The sequence below is a fragment of the Cetorhinus maximus genome, chromosome 13 (assembly GCF_964194155.1).
Source record: "Cetorhinus maximus chromosome 13, sCetMax3.hap1.1, whole genome shotgun sequence".
Taxonomy (NCBI): Eukaryota; Metazoa; Chordata; class Chondrichthyes; order Lamniformes; family Cetorhinidae; genus Cetorhinus; species Cetorhinus maximus.
The window spans coordinates 62,775,393-62,799,479 of NC_135891.1; the positions used below are offsets into that span (position 1 = coordinate 62,775,393).

Sequence of the window (24,087 nt, forward strand, 5' to 3'; positions counted from 1 at the left end):
AGAAACAACATGAACAAAAAAAAATCCCTTTATGAGGGCCGTCAGAAAATCAATCCTAATGTTAAAAGTCAATATTCACCATTACACACTCAATTAAATTAGAATCTGAAAAAGCAGTCACATGGATGAAACTATCATTTCTGGCAGCACAGCACTCACTACCTGGTGGGAAGAATTTATCCTACTTATATTCCTTCTGTCAGTTTCCTTTCCTCTTCTGCTGAATGTATTGACTCTTGGTACATGGTTCCAAATAATGTGCGTCCACTGACTATTTGACTATTGAATACTGCTCAGCTGATCCTGATCTGGTTTTCATCTGAAATTAACTTTCCAACCATGTTAAAATTTACTGGATAATAAGCAGGAATGGCATGTTGACTGACTTTTCCTCTCCTGACACAAGGCAATTAGGTGAACTGTGGTTTTCCCTACTGCTACCCTGACTGAAGATTAACTAACTCAGCATCAATCCCTTGAACTTGGCACAAGCCTTGGAGACCCTGGACCTGAATTATTCAGCTATTTAACCTTTACCAACCAAGTCATTGTGGGTGCCTAACTGGGGTCTTTAAGAACAACTAGAAAGAGGAAACCATGATTCTTTATGTCTGGATTGAATGTAAATGGAAATCCTAGAGAAAATTGCGCAGACCCTCCTATAATACCTTAAATGGCATATAATAATAAGACAAACAGCAGCTAACTGAGGTACAAATGCACGGTTCTAAATTAAGGACTGATCAGATAATAAAGGGTCCTGTCACCCAATGACTTGGTGCATACAAGTGCTGGCTAGTACAGCACTGAACAATCGAGAAGGTCCCACACTTGAACCAAGCTTTGTGTCAAGGTGGTTGGAATCAATCAGGGCAGTAGTTGGGGCTTTATAGGTGAGAGAAAAAAAAGTTCCTATTCCTGATATCTTGTCAATGAGCCCTTGTGGAAAGCCATTTTTTAAAATTACACATTGTCTTTGGATGTGGGTGATGCTGGCAAGGCAGCATTTATTGTTCCACAGGTATTAATATCTTGTGTAAGCCAGATCAAGCTGAGTGGTAGGTCCCTTTCCTTGTAGGACATTTGTGACCCAGTTGAGCTTTTAAACAATAATCCAACAGCTTTCATGGTAATTTTTTTCTGCTGCAAGTCAATAAATTACCAGGTTTGTTGAACTTAATTCACAACTTGCCACAGTGGGGTTTGAACTCTCAATCTTTAGGTGGCTAGTCATGCATCATAAGGACCGCACTACTATACCCCATATGTATGGATGTGTGGAAAGGGCATGATCAGGCTCCACTGCAATACCCTGATAAGCCAAAGAAACTGCTGGCGGCCGAGGATCATGCGTAAAGAATGACTGCTTGGGTGAGCTATTAATGTCTAGGAATGCCATGAAGTTATACTCTAGCAAGAGTCAACATCTTCAGCAGAAAAAGAGATCATACTTCATAAGTGAATTTGAATTCTTGCAAAATAATGTGTTCACTTTACTCCTGTACCTCAATGGGCATGGCACTCTTTGCTAGCATCCTCTCAGTATCCAGAATCTTGATGGATGCATCAGCAGAGCCTGTAGCAATCAGCTGTCCATCTCGGCTATAGGTGGCAATGCGGCATGGCCCTTTGTGTGATGTCACGTAGCATGTCTCATACTCAGCGGCCTCTGGGGACATAGTCTGAACATCAGCATCAAATTCCATGTCAATGCCTGTACCGGGAGCCACAGTGTCTGACCGCCCAATGGCATACTGAACAGTGTTGTCATCATTTTCCATTCCTGTGAATAACAACCATATTGGAATACAAGAATCAATGCAAGTTTAACCAAACTGGGCTTATTCCGGACTAAGGCAAAATAAAATCTATAGCCTGAAATTATAATGTCAGAAGATATTTCAATATCACAACTCGGAACTTTCTGAACTCTCATAAAAGATCCATTCTTTCACCCTCTCCTCCCCCATCTCTAGCATTTCTAGAGAGAGAGATTGGCTACATATCATTTATTTGCGCTAGTGTAACTGTAATCTTATTTTTCAAAACTATTAAACCTTGTACTGAGACGGTGTCTATTTAAGAGATTTTACAGAAATTACCAACTTACAGCACCTTTAACATAATAACATATCCCAAATAGTGTTTTCAAATGTGACACCCAAGCCTCATAGAAATAATAGAACAGATGACCGAAAACTTGGTCAAAAAGGTAGGAATGAAGAAGCATCCTAAAGGTATAGATAGAGGGGCTGGGAGGCTTAGGGAGGGAATTCCAGAACTTAAGAGTCCTGACAGCTGAAGGCATTCCAATGAAAATCAGGAATGCACTAAGAGGCTAAAATTGGAGGAGTGTAAACACTTCGGAGGGTTGGAGAACAGGAAGAGATTACAGACTACAGAGATAGCAGGGGAAGAGCCTGAGGGATTTGAAAATGAGTTACAAGGACTGCAGCTATCTTTAACCCTTCCAAATGTGGCCAAAGTTTTGTTTGCTATTATGAGTAGCTCAGTAAATAGATGAACCTTACAGACTAGTAATTCATTTTATTCACAGGCTTTGCTGTGGTAGGGTGCAGGGTGGTAGATGCTAAGTCACCTCAGTATCTCAGATTGCAAATTGGGTATTGGGAGGGGTATGCTAAGGAAAATGGCCCCAGCAGCTCCTGTTGGAAGTGCGTATATGCAAATGTCACCTGCGACAGGGTCAGGCTGGGCTATCTTGCCCTCTGGAGCTCAATAGGTTACCAACATTAATCACCCAGTTTTACACAGCAACTTTTAATTACAAAGTGCCTTTACTGCATCACAGTGGAGCTTAAATGTCCTTGGCTGTAAAACACTTGGAGACATCCAGTGGTCATGAAAAGTGCGATATAAATGCAAGTCGTTCCTTTTTTTAAATCTGAGCAAACGTGGGAGGATTAGCAGAAGATGCTCAAAAGCAACATCAAAGAGATAAGTTGAAGGAAGTTTCTGAAAGTGCAGAGTCTCAAGAGAGGCATCTAGGAATGGGCAATAAACACCATCGTTACCAGCGATGCCCAGTTCCCAAGGATGATTACAAAATGGTGGTGCATCCTTTTCAAATTATTGCACTGTAACCTTGAATATATTGCTAGGGTTTGCTCATTTCAAGATCCATTATCATCCAATAAAACAAGCTCTGAAACATGACAAGCACAAAACATAACTAAACAACAACTTCATGATCACAAGCATGCATCTGAAGAGAAACAAAGCCTTCGTTATTCAAGTATAAAACTGGCCAGTTGAAAGTACATGTGTTGAATTAAGCAAAGACATGGTCAAGCGTAACCAAAGTGCCCCTGTTACTGATGACACTTATCATCTAATTTTACACTTGAAGGACACTTACTTGGGCAAGTCATCTAGATGTTACATGACCATACTCCAGTGAGCAGCCAACAAGAAAGATGATAAGATACTTTAAATTCAGTTGCAAGAGAGTTTTCAATACAAAGGTACTTACCAAGCTTGGCAAGATGCAATAGTTGCTCGGAGGGAGAGCAAACTGAGGGTGGTTTGATCTCATTGATCAGGTTTGATGCAATGTTCATGTACCCATCGTACAGCAACTGGCCAATAATGAGTCGGTAAAGGTGCTGCCGGTCTTTCAGGGTAACTTTGGGTCGAAACATTTCTTTTCCGTGTAATTATCCTGGAGGATTAAAATGCATATAAGTTGATTCACTGCAATCAAACATGATGTGATAATCAAAACAAAATGTTCTTCCATTTCTTACACCTTTAGTTATATTCTGCTCCTGATCTTAAAATATTATCCACATGTGCAGTATAATTTGGGAATTCTAGCTAAGGTTCCCCCGTTCCTAGCCCTGGGGCAGAGCCCAATTGTGGAATCCCCCATTGCTACTTAAGACACGATCAGGTAACACAGAATCTAGGATCCAGTGTTCTGAAAAATGCCTCAACTCACTGGCAGTGGAGCTTTGAATGATAATGCAAGCCTATTATTCAATGAGAATACGGTTGTTTTGTGTTAATTTACAAGGTATTTTGAATGCATGCTTTCTTTGTGCTCAACTTTTAACACATGCCTTCTTTTTTGGTATTTTAAGTTGCAAATGAACAGTCAGTGGAGAATGATCAGCAACTTTAATGCAATAACAGTAGATTCTAGTTTCATTATTATCTTTCCAGTGCCATTCCATTTTATTTAAAGAGGTTATTTTCCCACTATTTTTTAATCAGGCATTTATTTATTCTTGTGTCGATGGCATCCAACAATAAGTTTCCATTATTTTCCATTTCTTATAAGAAATTCAGAAAGAACACTGTATTCCAAAAAAAATTTATGTTTACCTATGTAAAATACCCAAAACACCATAATTCTTTGCGACATTTTGATTCAAGCCAGTGCCATTTATTTATGAGCACCTGTCATGCAAAGAGATTTAGGAAGAGGAGTTACAGAGCTTAAGGCTTAGGCAGCTGGAGGCACAGCTGCCAATGGTCAGGCAATAGCAATTGGAGATGAACCATCAGGCCAAACTGGATGAGCAGAGATCCGAGAATTGTAGGGATGGAGGAGATTACAGATACAGAAACATGAGTTTTGGGTTTTAGAGCTCGAGCGGCGGCTGGAATCACTGTGGCGCATCCACGAGGCTGAGAGCTACATGGATAGTACGTTCAGAGAGGTGGTCACACTGCAGCTTAAGGGCTGGAGACAGACAGAGAATGGGTGACCATCAAGCAGTCCAAGAGAAGTAGTCAGGGAGTACAGGAGTACCCTGGGGACCCGTTCACAAATCGGTTTTCCGTTTTGGAAGCTGGTGAAGGAGCTGGTTCCACAGAGGAGTGCAGTCAGAACCAAGTTTGTGGCACCATGAGCGGTTCGGCTGAACAGGAGGGGAGGAAGAAGCAAGGAAGAGCAATGGGATTCATTGGTTAGGGGAGCAGACAGGTGTTTCTGTGGCCGTAGACATGACTGCAGGATGGTATGTTGCTTTCCTGGTGCCAGGGTCAAGGATGTCACAGAGCGGCTGCAGGACATTCTTCCGGGTCGAGTGATCAGCCAGAGGTTGTGGTCCACATTAGTACCAATGACTTAGGTAGGAAGGGAGATGTGGTCCTGCAATCAGAATTTAGCAAGCAGGAGTTCAAATGTAGTAATCTCCGGATTACTCCCAGTGCCACGTGCCAGAGAGTACAGAAATAGGAGGATAATGCCTGGCTTGAAAGATGGTGCAGGAAGGAGGGTTTTAGATTCCTGGGACACTGGGACTGGCCCTGGGGGAGATGGCACCTGTACAAGCTGGACGGGTTGGGTTACATCTGAACAGAGCTGGAACTGAGTTTCTTGCGGAGGATTTTGCTAGTGCTGTTGGCGGGGGCTCTAAACTAACTTGACAGGGGTGTGGGAACCAAGAAAAAATATTAGCATGGAATACCAGGATGCACAAAATACTGGGAGGGACAGATGGCACTAGTATAGAAAATAGTAAGTTAATAGGAAAAGTCAGGATAAGGGAGAAAGTAACAAAATCTAAATCATGGTTACTATGCATGTATGTGAACGCACGTAGTAAATAAGATTGGGGAGTTACAGACGCAGATTGCCATGTGGAAATATGATGTTGTGGCTGAAGGAAGGGCAGAACTGGGTCTTAAATATTCCTGGGTACAAGGTGTTCAGAAAAGATACGAAAGGAAGGAAAGGAGGAGGGGTGGCCTTTTTGGTTAAGGAGAGCATTGCAGTGCTGGAGAAAGAGGATGTTGCAGAGGGTTCAGGGACAGAATCAATTTGGCTAGAATTAAGGAACAAAAAGGGTGCAATTACATTGCTCGGTGTAGTCTACAGACTGCCAACTAGTGAGAAGAACATGGAAGAACAAATCTGCAGGGAAATTACAGCGAAATGCAGTCATTATAGAGTAGTTATAATGGGTGATTTTAATTACCCAAATGTAGACTGGGACAGTGGTAGTGTAAAGGGCGGAGAGGGGCAAAAGTTCCTAGATTGTGTTCAGGAGAACTTTCTACAGCAGTATGTGTCCAATCCAACAAGAAAAGACACACTGTTGGACCTGGTTCTTGGAAATGAGGTGGGCCAAGTGGATCAAGTGTCAGTGAGGGAACATTTAGGAGACAGTGATCGCTGTATTGTACGTTTTAGGATGATGACAGAAAAGGATGATAAGCAATCCAGAGTAAGAATAATTAACTGGACGAGAGCAGACTTCGATGGGGCAGGAACGGAGCTGGGCCAGATAGACTGGGACGAAAGACTGGCAGGAAAAACTGTAGCTGATCAATGGGCAACTTTCAAAAAAGAATTGGTTCGGGCACAGTAAAGGTATATTCCAATTGAAAGGGAAAGGTAGGGCAAACAAATCCAGAGCTCCCGGATGATAAAGGATATAGAAATTAAGATAAAGAAGAAAAAGTGCGCTTATGACAGGTGTCAGGTAGAAAATACAATTGAGAACCAAAAGGAACACAGAAATTTCTGTGGGAGGTTAAAAAGCATATTAGAGAAGGAAGGAGGGAGTAAGAGAAAAGACTGGCAGCCAACATAAAGGGGAATCCCAAAGTCTTCTATAGGCATATAAATAGTAAAAAGATGGGAAAAGGAGGAGCAGGGCCAACTGAGGACCTAAAAGGGAATTTACACATGGACGAAAGGGCCATGGCTGAGGTTTTAAATGAATACTTTGCATCTGTCTTTACCAAGGAGGTAGATACCCGTGTTTGACCTGATGCCATGAGAATTTATGGGGTCCAGAGTCGATGTTGAGGACTCCCAGGCTGATGGTGTAGTGGTATTGTCACTAGACCAGTAATCCAGAGACCCAGGGTAACACTCTGGGAACCTGGGTTCAAATCCCGCCACGACAGATGGTGGAATTTGAATTCGATAAAAATCTAGAATTAAAAGTCTAATAACGATTGTTGTAAAAGCCCATCTGGTTCTCTAATGCCCTTTAGGGAAGGAAATCTGCCGTCCTTACCTGGCCTACATGGGAATCCAGGCCCACAGCAATGTGGTTGACTCTTAACTGCCCTCTAAAATGACCTAGCAAACCACTCAGTTGTATCAAACCGCTACAAAGTCTCAAAAAAAGAATGAAACTGGACGGACCACCTGGCCATAGGTACCGGAAGTGACAACCCTGTCGACCCTGCAAAATCCTCCTAGTGCCAAAATTGGGAGAGCTGTCTCACAGGCTAGTCAAGCTACAGCCTGACATAGTTATCCTCACGGTATCATATCTTACATTGTCCCAGACACCACCATCACCGTCTCTGGGTATGTCCTGTCCCACCTGCAGGGCAGACCCAGCAGAGGCAATGGCATACAGTAGGGAAGGAATTGCCCTGGCAGCCCTCAACATCGACTCCGGACCCCATGAAGTCTTGTGGGTAAGAAAACTTCCTGTTCATTATCAAGTACCGTCCTCCCTCAGCTGATCAATCAGTGCTCCTCCTTGTTGAACGCCACTTGGAGGAAGCACAGAATGTACTCTGGGTGGGGGACTTCAATGCCCATCATCAAGATTGGCTCAGCAGCACCACTACTGACCGAGCTGGCCGAGTCCTAAAAGACATAGCTGCTAGACTGGGACTGCTGCAGGTGGTGAGGGAAGCAACAATAGGGAATAACATACTTGACCTCACTCTCACCAACTTGCCTGCCGCAGATGCATCTGTCCATGACAGTATTGGTCAGAGTGACCACAGCACAGTCGCTGTGGAAGCACATTGAGGATACCCTCCATCATGTGTGGCACTACCACCGTGCTAAATGGGATAGATTTCAAACAGATCTAGCAGCTCAAGATTGGGCATCCATGAGACGCTGTGGGCCTTCAGCAGCAGCAAAATTGTATCACAGAATTGTTATGGTGTAGGAGGCGGCCATTTGGCCCATTATGTCTGCACTGGCTCCCTGAGCATTTTAACTTAGTGTCGATCCTTTTCCCCGTAACCCTGCACATTGTTTCTATTTAAATAGTCTAATGCCCTCTTGAATGCCTCAATTGAACCTGTCTCCATCATACTTCTAGGCAGTGCACTCCAAATCCTAACTACTCACTGTGTGAAAAGTTTTTTCTCACCTCGCATTTACTTCTTTTGCAAAACACTTTAAAACCGTGTCCTCTGGTTTTCGATCCATTTACGAGTGGGAGCAGTTTCTCCCTATCTACTCTGTCCAGACCCCTCATGATTTTGAAAACTTCAAGTCTCCTCTGAGCTTTCTCTTCTCTGAGGAAAACAGTTACAACTTCTCCAATCTTTCCTCATAACTGAAGTGTCTCATCTCTGGAACCATTCTCATAAGCCTCTTCTGCACTCTCTCCAATGCATTTACATCCTTCCTACAGCGTGACGCCCAGAACTGTACACAATACTCCAGCTGAGGTCTAACTAGTGTCTTGTATAAGTTCATCAAAATCCCCCCGCTCTTGTACTCTATGCCCCTATTAGTGAAGCCTAGAATACTGTATGCTTTAGAAACAGCTCTCTCTACCTGTCCTTCCACCTTAAGTGACTTATGTACATATACACCCACGTCTCTCTGCTCCTGCACACCCTTTAGAATAGCATCCTTTATTTTATATTGTCTCTCCATGTTCTTTGTAACAAAGTGTGTCACCTCACACTTCCCCACACTGAACTTCACCTGCCAACTATATGCCCACTCCACCAATGTGTCAAAGTTCTTTAGAAGTTCAACACTGTCCTCCTCACAATTCTCCCAAGTTTTGTATCGTCCACAAACTTTGAAATTGTCCCCTGCCCACAAAGATCTAGATCATTTATATACATCAGGAAAAGCAAGGATCCCAATACCAACCCCTGGGGAATTCCACTACAGACCTACTCCCAGCCTGAAAAATACCCATTAACAATTACTCTCTTGTTTCCTATCCCTCAGCCAATTTTGTATCCACTTTGCTACTGTCCCTTTTATTTCATGACCTTTAACTTTCCTCACAAGTCTGTTGTGTGGCACTGTATCGAACGCCTTTTGGAGGTCCATATACACATCAACAGCCTTGCCCTCATCAACCATCTCTGTTACCTCTTCAAAAAACTCCAGCAAGTTAGTTAGACACGATTTTCCTTTAACAAATCCATGCTGACTCTTCCGAATCAATCCACATTTTTCCACGTGACTATTAATTCTATCCCGAATAATTGTTTCTAGAAGTTTCCCCACCACCGAAGTTTAACTGACTGGTCTGTAATTGCAGGGCAGATCTTTACAACTTTTTTTAACAAAGGCGTAATGTTTGCAATTCTCTGGTCCTCTGGCACCTCCCCCGAATCCAGGGAACATTGAAAGATTATTGCCAGTGCTTCTGCAATTTCCATTCTCATTTCCTTCAATATTCTTGGATGCATCTCATCTGGTACCAGAGCCTTATCAACTTTAAGTACCGACAGTTTATCCAATACCTCCTCCTCATCAATTTTAAACTCTTCTAGTGACTGCGTTTCCTCTTCTATCACCATGGCCTGGACAGCATCTGCCTCGTAGGTAAAGACAGATGCAAAGTATTAATTTAATACCTCAGAATTGCCTCTTGCCTCTATGTGTAAATCCCCTTTTTAGTCCTTAATCAGCCCTACTCCTCCTTTTACCACCCTTTTACTACTGATGTGCTTATAGAATATTTTGGGATTTTCTTTCATGTTAGCTGACAGTCTTTTTTCATAATCCCTCTTTGCTTCTCATATTTGCTTTTTCACATCCCTTCTGAAATCAGCTTGGTTCTCAATTGTATTTGCTACCCGACACCTGTCGCAAGCACACTTTTTTTTCTTTATCTTAATTCTATCTCCTTTCTCATCCAGGGAGCTCTGGATTTGTTTGTCCTACCCTTCCCCCTTTTGAGGGAACATAGTTTGGGAACGGTCAAGGTATCTCCTCTTTGAAGGTAGCCCATTGCTCAGCCACTGTCTTTCCCGCCAACCTTTGGTTCCAAGTCTATCCGGCACAGCACTGTTCCTGCCCCATTGAAGTCCGCTCTCTGCCAGTTGATTATTCTTACTCTGGATTGACCAATGTCATTTTCCACCACGTCATCCTAAGCCTTATGATACAATGATTTTACTGTCCCCTAAATGTTCCCCCACTGTCACGTGATCTACTTGGCCCACCTCATTCCCAAGAACCAGGTCTAGCAGTGCCTCCTTTCTTGTTGGACTGGACACATACTGCTGTAGGAAATTCTCCTGAGCACAATCTAGTAATGCTTGTCCCTCATTACCCCTTACACTACCACTATCCCAGTCTATATACAGGTAACTACACTACCACTATCCCAGTCTATATACAGGTAATTAAAGCCCCCCATTATAACTACTCTATGATGTTTACACCTCTCTGTAATTTCCTTGCAGATTTGTTCTTCTATATCCTTCCCACTAGCTGATGGTCTATATATTGCATCAAGCAATGTAACTGCACCCTTCTTATTCCTTAGCTCCAGCCAAATCAATTCTGTCCTTGAATCCTCTTTCTCCAGTACTGCAATACTCTCCTTAACCAAAAACGCCACCCCTCCTCCTTTTTTCCCTTTCCTATCTTTTCTGAACACCTTGTAGCCAGGAGTATTTAACACCCAGATCTGCTCTTCCTTAAGCCAGGTCTCCTTTATCACCACATCATAATCCCACAAGGCAACCCGTGCCTGTAACTCCCCAATTTTATTCACTATACTCTGTGCATTCACATACATGCAGTGTAACCCTGATTTGGATTTCATTACTTGCTCCCTTACTCCAACTCCATCTATTAACTTACTATTCTCTATTTTAGTGCTATCTGCCTCTCCTAGCATTCTGTGCCCCCGGTATTAGTTCCTAATATTCTACCCTAGTTCCCACACCCCTGCTGAGTTAGTTTAAACTCTCCCCATCAGCACTTGCAAAACAACCCTCAAGGAACTCAGTCCCAGCTCTGTTCAGATGCAACCCGTCCGGCTTCTACAGGTGCCATCTCCCCCAGAGCCAGTCCCAGGAACCTAAAGCCCTCCCTCCTGCATCATCTTTCCAGCCACACATTCATCTGTCTTATCTTCCTATTTCTATACTCACTTGCACTTGGCATTGGGAGTAATCCAGAGATTATTATTTTAGAGGTCCTGCTTGCTAAGTTTCTACCTAGCTCCCTAAATTCCGATTGCAGGACCACATCCCCTTCCTACCTATGTCATTAGTACCAATGTGGACTACGACCTCTGGTTATTCGCCCTCCTCCACAAGAATGTCCCGCAGCCATTCTGTGACATCCTTGACCCTAGCACCAGGGAGGTTACAAACCACCCAGGAATCACATTGACGGCCACAGAATTGCCTGTCTGCTCCCCTAAAGCACCTCTTTTCAGTACTGACCATCCGTTCCTCTTCCTCCCCTCCTGCACAGCTGGGCCACCCATGGTGCCACGGGTTTGGCTCTTGCTACACTCCTCCAAGGATCCATTGCCCTCACCGATATCCAGAATGGAAAACCAGTTAGTGAGCGGGACCTCTGGGGACTCCTGCACTACCTGCCTGTTTATCTTGGACTGCCTGATGGTCACCCATTCCCTACCTGCCTGCTTGCCCCTAACTTGTGGTGTGACCACCTCCATGAACATGCTATCCACACAGTTCTCTGCCTCACAGATGTACCTCATTGACTCCAGCCATGCTCAAGCTCTGAAACGCAGAGCTCAAGCTTGTGCAGCTGTTGATACTTCCTGCACATGGGCTCGTCTGAGTCCCCACATGCCATATGCCTGGCTGAGCTGTTCTGCCATACCTTAACCGTAAACTTTAAATCACTTTTTTTACTTAATCTTTAGTTACTTTTACTTACTTTAACCTTACTCTTGTACTATTAACTATAAACTGGAGATTAATAGAAATTCTTCGTCTTTACTCACAAATCAGCTCCCTCTCCTGTGCCTATAAATTTTTACTTTCCCTGTGCTTGTTTAGAAATTTACGTTTCTGTACTCATGCTGTTTTATCTCCCAAACTCCCACTGTTTTATCCCTTGAACTCTCACTGTCTTATCCCCTGAACTATCACTGCTTTATCTCCCGACCTCTCGCTGTTCAAAGGATAAGCCAAATAGAAAATTATTTTAGTTGGCCCTACCTAATAAACCTTACCATAAGTACAGTTGCTACTTTATTTTAAAGCTTATGAATAGAATAAACCTTACACACTAACTAGATACTCACCAAGCAGTTAGCTTCTTCTCCAACCAATCAAATTGCTTCTTTCCTGTGATGTCACAATTTGTTTTTTCTCACTCTCCTTTCGAACTTAGCACGGGCCGGTTCCAAGTAGCTGACAGGTCCGCCTCTCCAATTGCTCTTCCCGAAGGTGAGTGATCAAGGTGTTGTACTTGAACACAATCTGTAACCTCATGGCCCAGCATATCCCCCACTCTACCATTACCATCAAGCCAAGGAATTAACCCTGGTTCAATGATGAGTGCAGAAGGGCATGCCAAGAGCAGCACCAGGCATACCTAAAAATGAGGTGTCAACCTGGTGAAGCTATAACACAGGACCACTTGCGGCCAAACAGCATAAGTAGCAAGTGATAGACAAGGCTATCCCACAACCAGTGGATCAAATCTAAGCTCTGCAGTCCTGCCACAGAGTCGTGAATGGTGGTGGACATTTTAACAACTCACTGGAGGAAGAGGCTGCACAAATATCCCCCATCCTCATTGATGGGGGAGTCCAGACCCTCAGTGCAAAATATAAGGCTGAAGCATTTGCTACAATCTTCAGCCAGAAGTGCCGAGTGGATGATCCGTCTCGGCCTCCTCCGGAGGTCACAAGCATCACAGTCAATTCAATTCGCTCCACGCGATATCAAGAAATGGCTGAAGGCACTGGATACTGCAAAGGCTATGGGTCCTGACAATATTCCGCCAATAGTAAAGACTTGTGCTCCAGAACTTGGCTCACCCCTAGTCAAACTGTTCCAACACTGACATCTACTCAGCTATGTGTAAAATTGCCCAGATATGCCCTGTACACAAAAAGCAGGACAAATCCAACCCAGCCTATTACCATCCCATCAGTGTACTCTCGATCATCAGTAAAGTAATGGAAGGGGTCAACAACAGTGCTATCAAGCAGCACTTACTTAGCAATAACCTGCTCACTGACGCTCAGTTTGGGTTCTGCCAGGGCCACTCAGCTCCTGACTTCATTACAGCCTTGGTTTAAACATAGACAAAAGAGTTGAACTCCCAAGGCGAGAGTGACTACCCTTGACATCAAAGCCACATTTGACCAAGTGTGGCATCAAGAAGCCCTAGCAAAACTGGAGTCAATGGGAATCAGGGGGAAAACTCTCCACTGGTTGGAGTCATACCTAGCACAAAGGAAGATGGTTGTGGTTGTTGGAGGTCAGTCATCTCAGCTCCAGGACATCACTGCAGCAGTTCCTCAGGGTAGTGTCTTCGGCCCAACCATCTTCAGATGCTTCATCAATGACCTTCCTTCCATCATAAGGTCAGAAGTGGGGCTGTTCGCTAATGATTGCACAATGCTCAGCACCATTTGCGACTCCTCATATGCTGAAGCAGTCCATGTCCAAATGCAGCAAGATCTGGGCGATACCCAGGCTTCGGCTGACAAGTGGCAAGTAATACTCGCGCCACTCAATGACCATCTGTTATGACTGATGCAGTTAGTAAAGCGGAGTTTTTTTAAAAATCCCAGAGGGAAACTTTAAACCACTGTCATAACCAATAATTTTAAGTGTTATGTTTGAGATGCGACTCTAAACTTAGGAATCAGACCACCAGTTCTTGAGGCTTTATGTTAAACTAATTGAAACATTTTATTATTTTACACAGGTTAAAATATACACATGGCTACAAATCACTACTATCATAGCTTTTGACAAATTCCCAAACTAATCTGCATTAAGGCAACAGCAACCCACAGACTTAACCAAACACCAGGCAAAGCATTTTTACCTTACAAATTCAAAATGAGGTTCTTTTCACTGTGGAGCCGGTTGGAGGCTTGCAGCTGCCTTTTGATCTTACATTGCCTCTGCCTGAACACCCGAAAACTGAAGTTATACCTACTAGCCCCACTAAATGTTAATTCTCATTGTATCGACGTCTCTTTGAACTTCGCCTTTTAGCAATGAAACCCCTTTCATAATACCAATTTTATTAGTAATATAAACATAAGGCTTGGTATCTGCTAGATAGGCGTCAAGTTTTCACCCTACTTCTTGAATGCTCTATTCAAAAAATGCAAATGTACTCTATATCTCATCCATGTCAAAACTAGTACCCAAAGCACCTAGGCTATTATAAACATTAATAGTGCTTCATGGCACCATCTGTGAATCCCCCACTATCACGATCCTCTGGGTTACTATTGACCAGAAACTGAACTGGACTAGCCATATAAATACTGTGACTACTAGAGCAGGTCAGAGGCTAGGAATCCTGCGGTGAGTAACTCACCTCCTGATTCCCCAAAGTCTGTCCACCATCTACATGGCACAAGTCAGGAGTGTGATGGAATACTCTCCACTTGCCTGGATGAGTTCAGTTACCACAACACTCAAGAAGCTTGACACCATCCAGGACAAAGCAGCCCGCTTGATTGGCACCACATCCACAAACATTCAATCCCTCCACCACCAACGCACAGTAGCAGCAATATGTACCATCCACAAGATGCACTGCCATGATGCACTGCAGGAATTCACCAAGGTTCCTTAGTCAGCACCTTCCAAACCCACGACTACTACCATCTAGAAGGACAAGGGCAGCAGGTAAATGAGAACACCACCGCCTGGAAGTTCGCCTCCAAGTCACTCACCCACCGTCCTGACTTGGAAATATATCGCTGTTCCTTCACTGTGGCTGGGTCAAAATCCTGGCACTCCCTTCCTAACAACACTGTCGGTGTACCTACACCACATGGACTGCAGCGGCTCAAGAAGGCAGCTCACCATCATCTTCTCAAGGGCAACTAGGGAATGGGCAATAAATGCTGACCCAGACAGCGAAGCCCACATCCCGTGAATGAATAAAATGAATAAGGCCATGGTGACATGAGGAAACTCTGTCACTAGAAGGGTTCAAAATTGATAAGGAGGAAGTGTTGAGTACACTGTTGGTACTTAAAGTTGACAAGGCACCAGGACTGGATAAGATGCATCCAAGGATACTGAAGGAAGTGAGAGTAGAAATTACAGGGGCACTGGCTAAATCTTTCAGTCCTCCCTAGACTCAGGGGTGGTGCCAGGGGACTGGAGAATTGCAAACATTACGCCCTTGTTCAAAAAAGGTTGTAAGGATAAGCCCAGCACTTACAGGCCAGTCAGTTTAACTTCAGTGGTGGGCAAGATTCTAGAAACAATTATTTGGGAAAAAATTAGTAGTCACATGGAAAAGTATGGGTTGATAAGGAAGAGCCAGCATAGATTTCTAAAGGGGAAATTGTGTTAAACTGACTTGAAGTTTTCTTGAAGAGGTAACAGAAATGTTTGATGAGGGTAATGCTGTTGATGTGGTGCACATGGACTTTCAAAAGGCATTTGATACAGTGCCACACAACAGGCTTGAGAGAAAGTTATTGCTCATGGAATAAAAGGGACAGTAGCAACGTGGATACAAAATTGGCTGAAAAATAGGAAGCAGAGAGCAATGGTCATTGGATATTTTTTGGGCTGGAGGAAGGTTTGTAGTTGAGTTCCCCAGGGGTTGGTATTGGGACCCTTGCTTTTCCTGATATATATTAATGATCAGGGGGCAATTTCAAAGTCTGCGGATAATACGAAGCTTGGGCGTGATGTGAGCTGCGAGGAGGTGTGGAACTTCAAGAGGACATAGACAAGTTGGTGGAGTGAGCAGATAGGTGGCAGGTGAAGTTCAATGCAGAGAAGTGTGAGGTGGTGCATTTTGGTAGGAAGAGCATGGACAGACAATGTAAAATAAGGGGTGACATTTTGAAGTGGGTGCAGGAGCAGAAAGACCTGAGTGTAAATGTGCACAGATGTGCATAAGGCAGCAGGACAGGTGGAGAGAGTAGTTAATAAAGCATATAATACCCTAGGCTTTATTAATAGGGGCATAGAGTACAAGAGCAGGGAGGTTATGCTGAATTTATATAAGTCACTCATCAGACCTCAGTTGGAGTATTATGTGCAGTTCTGGGTGCCACACTATAGGAAGGATGTGAACACATTGGAGAGAGTGCAGAAGAGGTTTACAAGAATGGTTCCAGGTGATGAGAAACTTCAGCTATGAGGATAAACTGGAGTGATTGGGACTGTTCTCCTTGGAGAGAAGGTGGCTAAGAGGAGTTTTGATGTTCAAAATCATGAGGGGGCTGGTCAGAGTAGATAGGGAGAAGCTGTTCCCACTCATAAAAGGGTCAAGAACGAGACAGCACAGTTTAAAGTGATTTGCAAAAGAAGCAAATGTGATATGAGAAAAAACTTTTCCACACAACGAGTGGTTTGGGTCTGGAATGCACTGCCTGGGAGTGTGGTGGAGGCAGGTACAATCGAGGCATTCTAGAGGGCATTAGATGATTATTTGAATAGAAACAATGTGCAGGGGTACAGGAAAAAGGCAGGGCAATGGTACTAGGTCATAATGCTCATTTGGAGAGCCGGTGCAGATATGATGGGCTGAATGGCTTTCTTCAGTGCCGTTAAAATTCTGTGATTCTGTGATAAAGAGGGGTGAAGCCACGGAGGGACTTGAAAACAAGAATAAAAATTTTAAAAAGCAAGGTGATAGCAGACCAGAAGCCACTGTAGGCCGGCAAGGACAGAGCTTATAGGTGAACAGGACTTGGTACATGTTAGGATGTGGCAGCAGAGTTCTGGGTGAGCTCCAGTTGACAGCGGGTACAAGGTCAGGGGCCAGTCAGACAAGTATTGGAATAGTCGAGACTAGAGGTAACAAATGCATGGAGGTGGTTTTCAGCAGATAAGCCTAGGCAGGGAAGAGATGGACCACATTATTCAGCCGGAAGTAGGTGGTCTTGGTAATAGGGTTGATATGGGATCAGGAACTCAGCAAGCGCTCAAATATGACAATACTGCTGCGAACAGTCTGGTTTAACCTCAGGCAGTGGGCAAGGGAAGGGATTGAGTTGGTGGCGGGAGAACAGAGTTTGCAGCGAGGGCCGAAGGCAATCGCTTCAATCATCCCAAAACTTAAATGAAGAGAATTTCTGCTCAGTCACTGCTGGATGTCTGACAAATAATATAAGATGTGGAGATAAAGCAAAGCTGGGTGCCATCAAAGTACATGTGGAATTTAGCATCATGTTTCTGGATAATATCAATGAAGGACAGCACTTTTTATCCTTTCATAAGATGCGAGCAATGCTGGCAAGGCCAGCTTTTATTGCCCATCCCTATTTTCCCTTCAGAAGGTGACAATGAGCCACCTTCTTGAACTGTTGTAGTCCATCTGGTGTACGTACACTCCCTTAGGGAAAGAATTCCAGATTTTTGACCCAGCGACAGTGAAGGAGCAATGATATAGTTCCAAGTCAGGATGGTGTGGCTTTATGGGGAACTTGCAGCTAGTGGAGTTCCCATGCACCTGCTGCCTTGTTCTTCTAGGAGATAATGGTTGTGGGATTGGAAGGTGCTGTCAAAGGAGCCTTGGTCAGTTGTTGCAATGCATCTTGTATATGCTACACACCGCAGCCACTGTGCTTTGGTGGTGGAGGAAGTGAATGTTTAAAGTGGCGGATGAGTTACCAAACAAGCTGGTTGCTTTGTTCTGGATAGTGTCAAGCTTCATAAGCATTGGAGTTTTGGAGCCACACTCATCCAAGCAAGTGGACTGTATTCCATCTCACTCATGATTTAGTCAGGCTTTGGGAAGTCAGGATGTGAGTAACTTACCAAAAAATTCCCAGTGTCTAACATGCTCTTGTAGCTACAGAATTTATAGTTTCTAGTCAATGGTAACCCCCACGATGTTGATGGGAGTTGGATTCAGCGATGGTTATTGCCGATGATGATAGATGGCTAGATTCTTTACCGTTGGAGGCAGTCATTGCCTGGCACTTATGTGGCACAGCTGTTACTTGCCTCCTAGTCCAAGTCTGAATGTTATTCTTGCTGTGTGCAGATACAGACTGCTTCAGTATCTGAGGAGTTGTGAATGGCACTGAACATTTGTGCAATAATCAACGAACATCCCCACATTTGATCTTATAATGGAGGAAAGGTCATTGATAAAGCAGCTGAAGATGGTTGGGCCTAGAACACTGCCTGAGGAACTCCTGCGGCCGAGGTGACTGACCTCCAACAACTTCAACCAACCTCCTTTAGCTAGGTAGTGAGGTTTGTTCTTGAAAAAATGGGCATTATATGTATGTTGCTCATCAGATGAGGGGCATTAGCCTTAGAGATTAGAACATTTTTTACTTTATATTATCAAGTGTCAAACAATTCCAGATCAGCAAACTTTCACATTAGATGGGAGCAATAAACATGAATCTCTTCTATTGTTAGTTACCCTTTTTAAAAATTCGTTCTTGGGATGTTGACATCACTGGCAAAGCCAGCATTTATTGCGCATCCCTAGTTAGCCTTGAGAAGGCTGTGGAGATCGCCTTCTTGAACCTCTGCAGCCCCCGTGGTGAAGTGCTTATAGGTCAGGAGTTCCAGGACTTTGACCCAGCGACAATGAAGGATTGGCAATATATGCAAATATAAAGCACCTAACATTTGTTGTTGTCACAAAGATCAAATTTGTAAAGCTTTCAAGAATGCTGAATTTCCTCATCTATGCCAATGTGAACTGTAGATTTTCATCAGTCTTTGGTGGTAACATTACCACCTAAAATAAGTACAGTAACACAGGAACAGCACAAGGTTCTTCCCGAGCGCCAGCCCCTCTCGGATTCCAGATCAAATATACAAATGCATATTTATCCAGAATAAAGATTTATCCAATGTACCCAATAACATGCCTCAGCTCCAAACTCAACATTGCTTCCACTCCCCAAACCAACTATTCCTCAAGTGAAACTACCAATTTGTGTCAAGTCACTGTAGCTTTATGCTACAGGTCCACAATCACTAATAACATGATGAAAGCAGCCAAAAAACATTTTAAGTTTGGATCACACAACCCAGCCTAAGATACATTTTGGTCAGGGCATAGCCCAGTCCTGACATTCCTACTGTTCTTATCTTTTCTTTTAGTTTGATCTTGCCAATTTTCTCTGCTCCCTTTCTCAAAAAAATTATTCCTTGCAGGGGTACAGCTTCACAAGGCTCTCCAGCACTTTTCTCAAACTGCCATTATCCCTCTGCAATCCAAGAGGATTGCCTGTAGGCAATTCATCTGCAAGAATGTGTAACTAAGTCTGTTTTTTTTAATTCAGCCCCCACATATGCGCACTTTCTGCAGGGTGTCACTGGATGGTGATCAGAGCCTCTCTTAGAGAGGCACAAAAAGTCAATCATATCAAACGCATCACTGACCTTTCTCAGATCGAATAATTCAAAATCAGATCTTTGATGATTCTTCTGATCCACTTGGTTCAGTTACCCATGTAAAAGCTCCTTGAGTCACCCAGAGTGGAAGCCGTTCTGGATGTTTTTAAATGCTAAATCAAGAAATAATTTCCATAATCCCCTATTACCTATCAAGTCAGTTATGGTACTACTACTTGCTTACAACAGAAAAAACTTAGGATGTCTAGTTTGGCTATCCATTTGATGGTCTCCTGAGATGCCGAATGGAGAAATAAGGAGTCTTCGCAACAGATCTTAGTCTGCAGGTTGATGTAAAATGTTCTGTGATCTGGGCCCCCTGATCACGATCACACTTTGTGTTCCACTTATGGAGCAGATGGCCGGTGTGGATTCAGTTGATCGCCATCTACTGTCTTCGAGGAGGTCAAAGCCAGGGATCTCTCCTGTTTGATGAAAGATTAGGTGTTGGGCCTTTTTATGCTACATGCATTCTGCAATACTACCCATCTGGATATTGGGTTGATACCAACTGCATATTAGTTGCTGTCTCCCAGAATGGCTAGCGTGACTTTAAGTGATTTCCTGGTGAATGGAAAGTCAGTGTTTTTCATGACATTTCCTATCTCACAGAGCACAATGGTGAATGACAGTCAGGAGAATATGAGACAGCACCAAGGGCCACTCAGTTGGAGTGGACTTGAGTCTCCTGAACACTGTTCAAATGGCAGCTTTTAGATGCACATCTACAATCTTTGTGTGGCAACTGCAGGGCTGTGAGGCACATCTGTATGCTGCCACAAAATAGGCATGGCCACTGTTGCCAGTGTTCTGGTTGTACTCCTTCATGGCGTTATGTTAATCTTTGGAGACAGAGAAGAAAATTTAGTGTTGGCAGCAGCAACACTGGGAAAGACTGGAGGGAACCTACAGCAGTTGGTAGAAGTAAGTGCACATTCTTTACCCCTCAACTTTGCCACAGCTTCAGGAGGAGAGTGGTTTTCTCCCCATATTTCCAAGCTGCAATCTTCATTCCCTGGTGAGGTTGGGATGTTTTTTCCTAAGATAACCACATTCCATATCACAGATCAGCCACTGGTGCAGAGTTGGAGCAATCATTGACCAGACACTGAACTGGACTAGCCATTTAAATACTGTGGCTACAAGAGCAGGTCAGAGACTAAAAGTCCTGTGGTGGGTAACTCTCCTCCTGACTCCCCAAAGCCTGCCCACCATCTACAAAACACAAGTCAGCTGTGTAATGGAATAGTCCCCACTTGCCTGGATGAATGCAGCTCCAACAACACTCAAGAAGCTTGACACCATCCAGGGCAAAGCAGCTGGTTTGATTGGCACCCCTTCCACAAACATTCACTCCTTCCACTACCAACACACAATAGCAGCAGTGTGTACCATTTACAAGATGCACTGCAGGAACTCATTTAGAGTCCTAATGACTTAAGTGTTGTTAAGAGTCTTAAGACTTAAGAGTCTTAACTCCTTAGACTGTACCTTCCAAACCCACGAACACTGCCATCTAGAAGGACAGGGGCAGCGGACACATGAAACACCACAACCTGGAAGTTCCCCTCCAAGACACACACCATCCTGATTTGAAAATCTACCAACGTTCCTTCACTGTCGCTGGGTCAAAATCCTGGAACTCCCTCCCTAACAGCACTGTGGATGTACCTACACCACATGGACAGCAGCGGTTCAAGAAAGCAGCTCACTACCACCTTCTCCAAGGGCAATTAGGGGTGGGCAATAAATGCTGGCCTAGCCAGCAACACACATCCCATGCATGAAAAAAAATCATTTATAGGGGTATCCTTTCCCAACTTCCTGCAATGGGGATATTTTTGGACCAGTTCCCCGAGCCTTGGTGTAAGTCTAGCCCACTTTTGTATCTGGGAGCAACCAAGGGCCTGTTACTTATGCCTGCAGCAGAACCCTGCACCAGCACCTTTTGGCTGGGATATGGCTTGTCCAACAATTTGCACCTGACTAAAACCCTAACACAATCTCCTGTCAGGAGGGGATAACACCGAAGAAACCCTGGCCCAGCTTCCTACCCCTCAATCCCGCTCTCTGCTCCTTCCTCCTGTCCATGACCGATAATATCTCACACCCGATCCAGGCTAAATTAACTCACTGAACGGACGACTTGGCCTAAAATCACCGCCTGGAGCCAGTCCCGAGTAATAGCAGCTCTCACTCACTGAGCGGCTCCCGCTCTCGGTAACGGCGGCTCTCACTCACCGAGCGGCTCCCGCTCTCGGTAACGGCGGCTCTCACTCACCGAGCGGCTCCCGCTCTCGGTAACGGCGGCTCTCACTCACCGAGCGGCTCCCGCTCTCGGTAACGGCGGCTCTCACTCACCGAGCGGCTCCCGCTCTCGGTAACGGCGGCTCTCACTCACCGAGCGGCTCCCGCTCTCGGTAACGGCGGCTCTCACTCACCGAGCGGCTCCCGCTCTCGGTAACGGCGGCTCTCACTCACCGAGCGGCTCCCGCTCTCGGTAACGGCGGCTCTCACTCACCGAGCGGCTCCCGCTCTCGGTAACGGCGGCTCTCACTCACCGAGCGGCTCCCGCTCTCGGTAGCGGCGGTTCTCACTCACCGAGCGGCTCCCGCTCTCGGTAACGGCGGCTCTCACTCACCGAGCGGCTCCCGCTCTCGGTAACGGCGGCTCTCACTCACCGAGCGGCTCCCGCTCTCGGTAATGGCGGCTCTCACTCACCGAGACAAACCGCAGCAACAGCGTGAGCAAGCAGCTCAGTGACGTCAACGCGTACTGCGCTCGGCGAATGCTCAGCGTGTTACCTGGACACAGAAGACCATACGGCCCGTCATGTTCGTGCTCGTTCTCTACAAGAGCAATTCAGCTAGTCCCACTCCCCTTCCCCCCTTTCTTCGTAGCCCTTATTTCTTTTCCCTTTAGGTGCCGATTCAATTCCGCTTTGAAAGCCACGATTGAATCTCCCTCCACCACACATTCAGGCAGTGCATTCTGATCTTAACCACTCTCTGCCTAAATAAAAATCATATTGCTTTTGTTTACTTTGTCATTCATCTTAAATCAGTGTCCTCTGGTCCTCATCTCTTCCAATGGGAACAGTTTCTCCCGATCTACACAGTCCAAACCCCTCATTGTTTTCAGCACATCTACCAAATCTCCTCTGAACCTTCTCTTCTCTAAAGAAAGCAACTCCAGCTTCTCCAATAGGCTGAAGTCCTGCATCCCTGGAAACATTCTCTTAAATCTTTTCTGCACTCTCTCTAAAGCTTTCACATCCTAAGTATTGATGAAGAAAGAGATATGTTGAATCTTTTCATCTTGCACTCATCAGGACACTTCCCAAGAATACCAATATAAGGGGAAAACAACAATTTATACTTGTGGTAGCTGTAGCTTGAAGGAATGTAGTGACTATAGCTTTAAGACTTATTGTGCTGTGCAGTATCATATGACAGTGTGAATGAATCAGCCCGAAGCACAGGGAAACTTAGGGGTGGAATTTGTGTCTAGTTGTGGTTCTTGATGGAAGCATGTAACTGCTGCTGAAGCCATGTAAATAAAGTTAACTGTTTCTTATGAGAAACTTGTCTGGAAATCAAGTTCATGACATCTGGCAATGAGGATAAATTGGTTCCAGCGCTGTCCCTCACCCAGTGAATGTGAGTTTCTTGTTTTAAACAGAAGAAAGGGGAAATATACTCACTAGGTATGCCACTTTTTGGCAGGATTGACTCCTTTGAATCCTCCACAAAGGATTGGAGTCAAATATAGAACGCCTCAGTTTCTTTTTCCAAGCAAACAAAATAACGGTGGAGGAAAAATGGAAAACAATTCTCCTAAGCATCTGTGGGAATAAAACTTATAATTTAATCCGTAGTTTGATGTAGCCCCAAACACTCCCGATTTGAAGACCTTCAGCGAATTGGAGACCTAGTAAAGGGTCATCTTCAAACCCTCCATAATCATGCAGAGGTTCAAGTTTAATTTGAGAGTAAGAACCCCAGGGAAGACCATAACAACATAGATAGCGAAGTTGAAACAGCTAACTGAACATTGTGATTTCGGGGAGACCCTAAACAATATGTTAAGGGGTTGTTTGATCTGCGGTGTGTACGATGATGCCATTCAATTACAGTGATTAGCTGAAACAAATGTCGATTTTAAAAGTGCATTGGAAATAGCGCTTGTGATGGGAAGCACTGAGTGGGATTCACAGGCCTTACAGGGTGTACAAAATGGCGTCGTTTTCTGGGGCGGGAACAGACCACTGGACATGGTGTGAAAACCAGGGAGTCAGCCGCAAAGCAGGAGACAGTCCCTCCTACCCAAAAATGTTAAAAATATACAGGAGTCAGCTCAGCAGCAAATCTGAAAATTAATTGTTACCAATGTGGAAGTAACCATATCCCTGAAACTTGCCATCTTAAAGGGGTGGAGTACCATTATTGTCATAAAAGAGGGCACATACTGAAGCAATGTAAAGCAAGATTGAGACAGACTACCAGGCAGCAAACTAAACTGGTCGAAGTTCATAATGCGGAAGAACGAGAAACCATTAATTCCGAGGTTTAT

General features: G+C 44.4%; 1 protein-coding gene across 6 annotated transcripts in view; it reads right to left on the minus strand.

Moving 5' to 3' along the window:
* The window catches only part of cstf1 (cleavage stimulation factor, 3' pre-RNA, subunit 1), a 38,299-nt gene extending 16,022 nt beyond the window's left edge, over positions 1-22,277 (minus strand). The window contains exons 1-4 of one of the 6 annotated variants that reach the window (XM_078555449.1): positions 22,185-22,239; positions 21,650-21,704; positions 3,494-3,682; positions 1,506-1,783 (exon numbers count right to left, since the gene is read on the minus strand). In XM_078555449.1, the coding sequence (XP_078411575.1) occupies positions 1,506-1,783; positions 3,494-3,662 (447 nt within the window). In that variant the 5' untranslated portion in view covers positions 3,663-3,682; positions 21,650-21,704; positions 22,185-22,239. Of the gene's footprint in view, positions 1-1,505; positions 1,784-3,493; positions 3,683-14,494; positions 14,514-19,503; positions 19,629-21,649; positions 21,795-22,184 lie in introns of those variants that run through there. The other 5 variants (XM_078555448.1, XM_078555450.1, XM_078555447.1 and 2 more) reach the window with 5 other exon arrangements.
* Between the last annotated feature and the right edge of the window lie 1,810 nt (positions 22,278-24,087).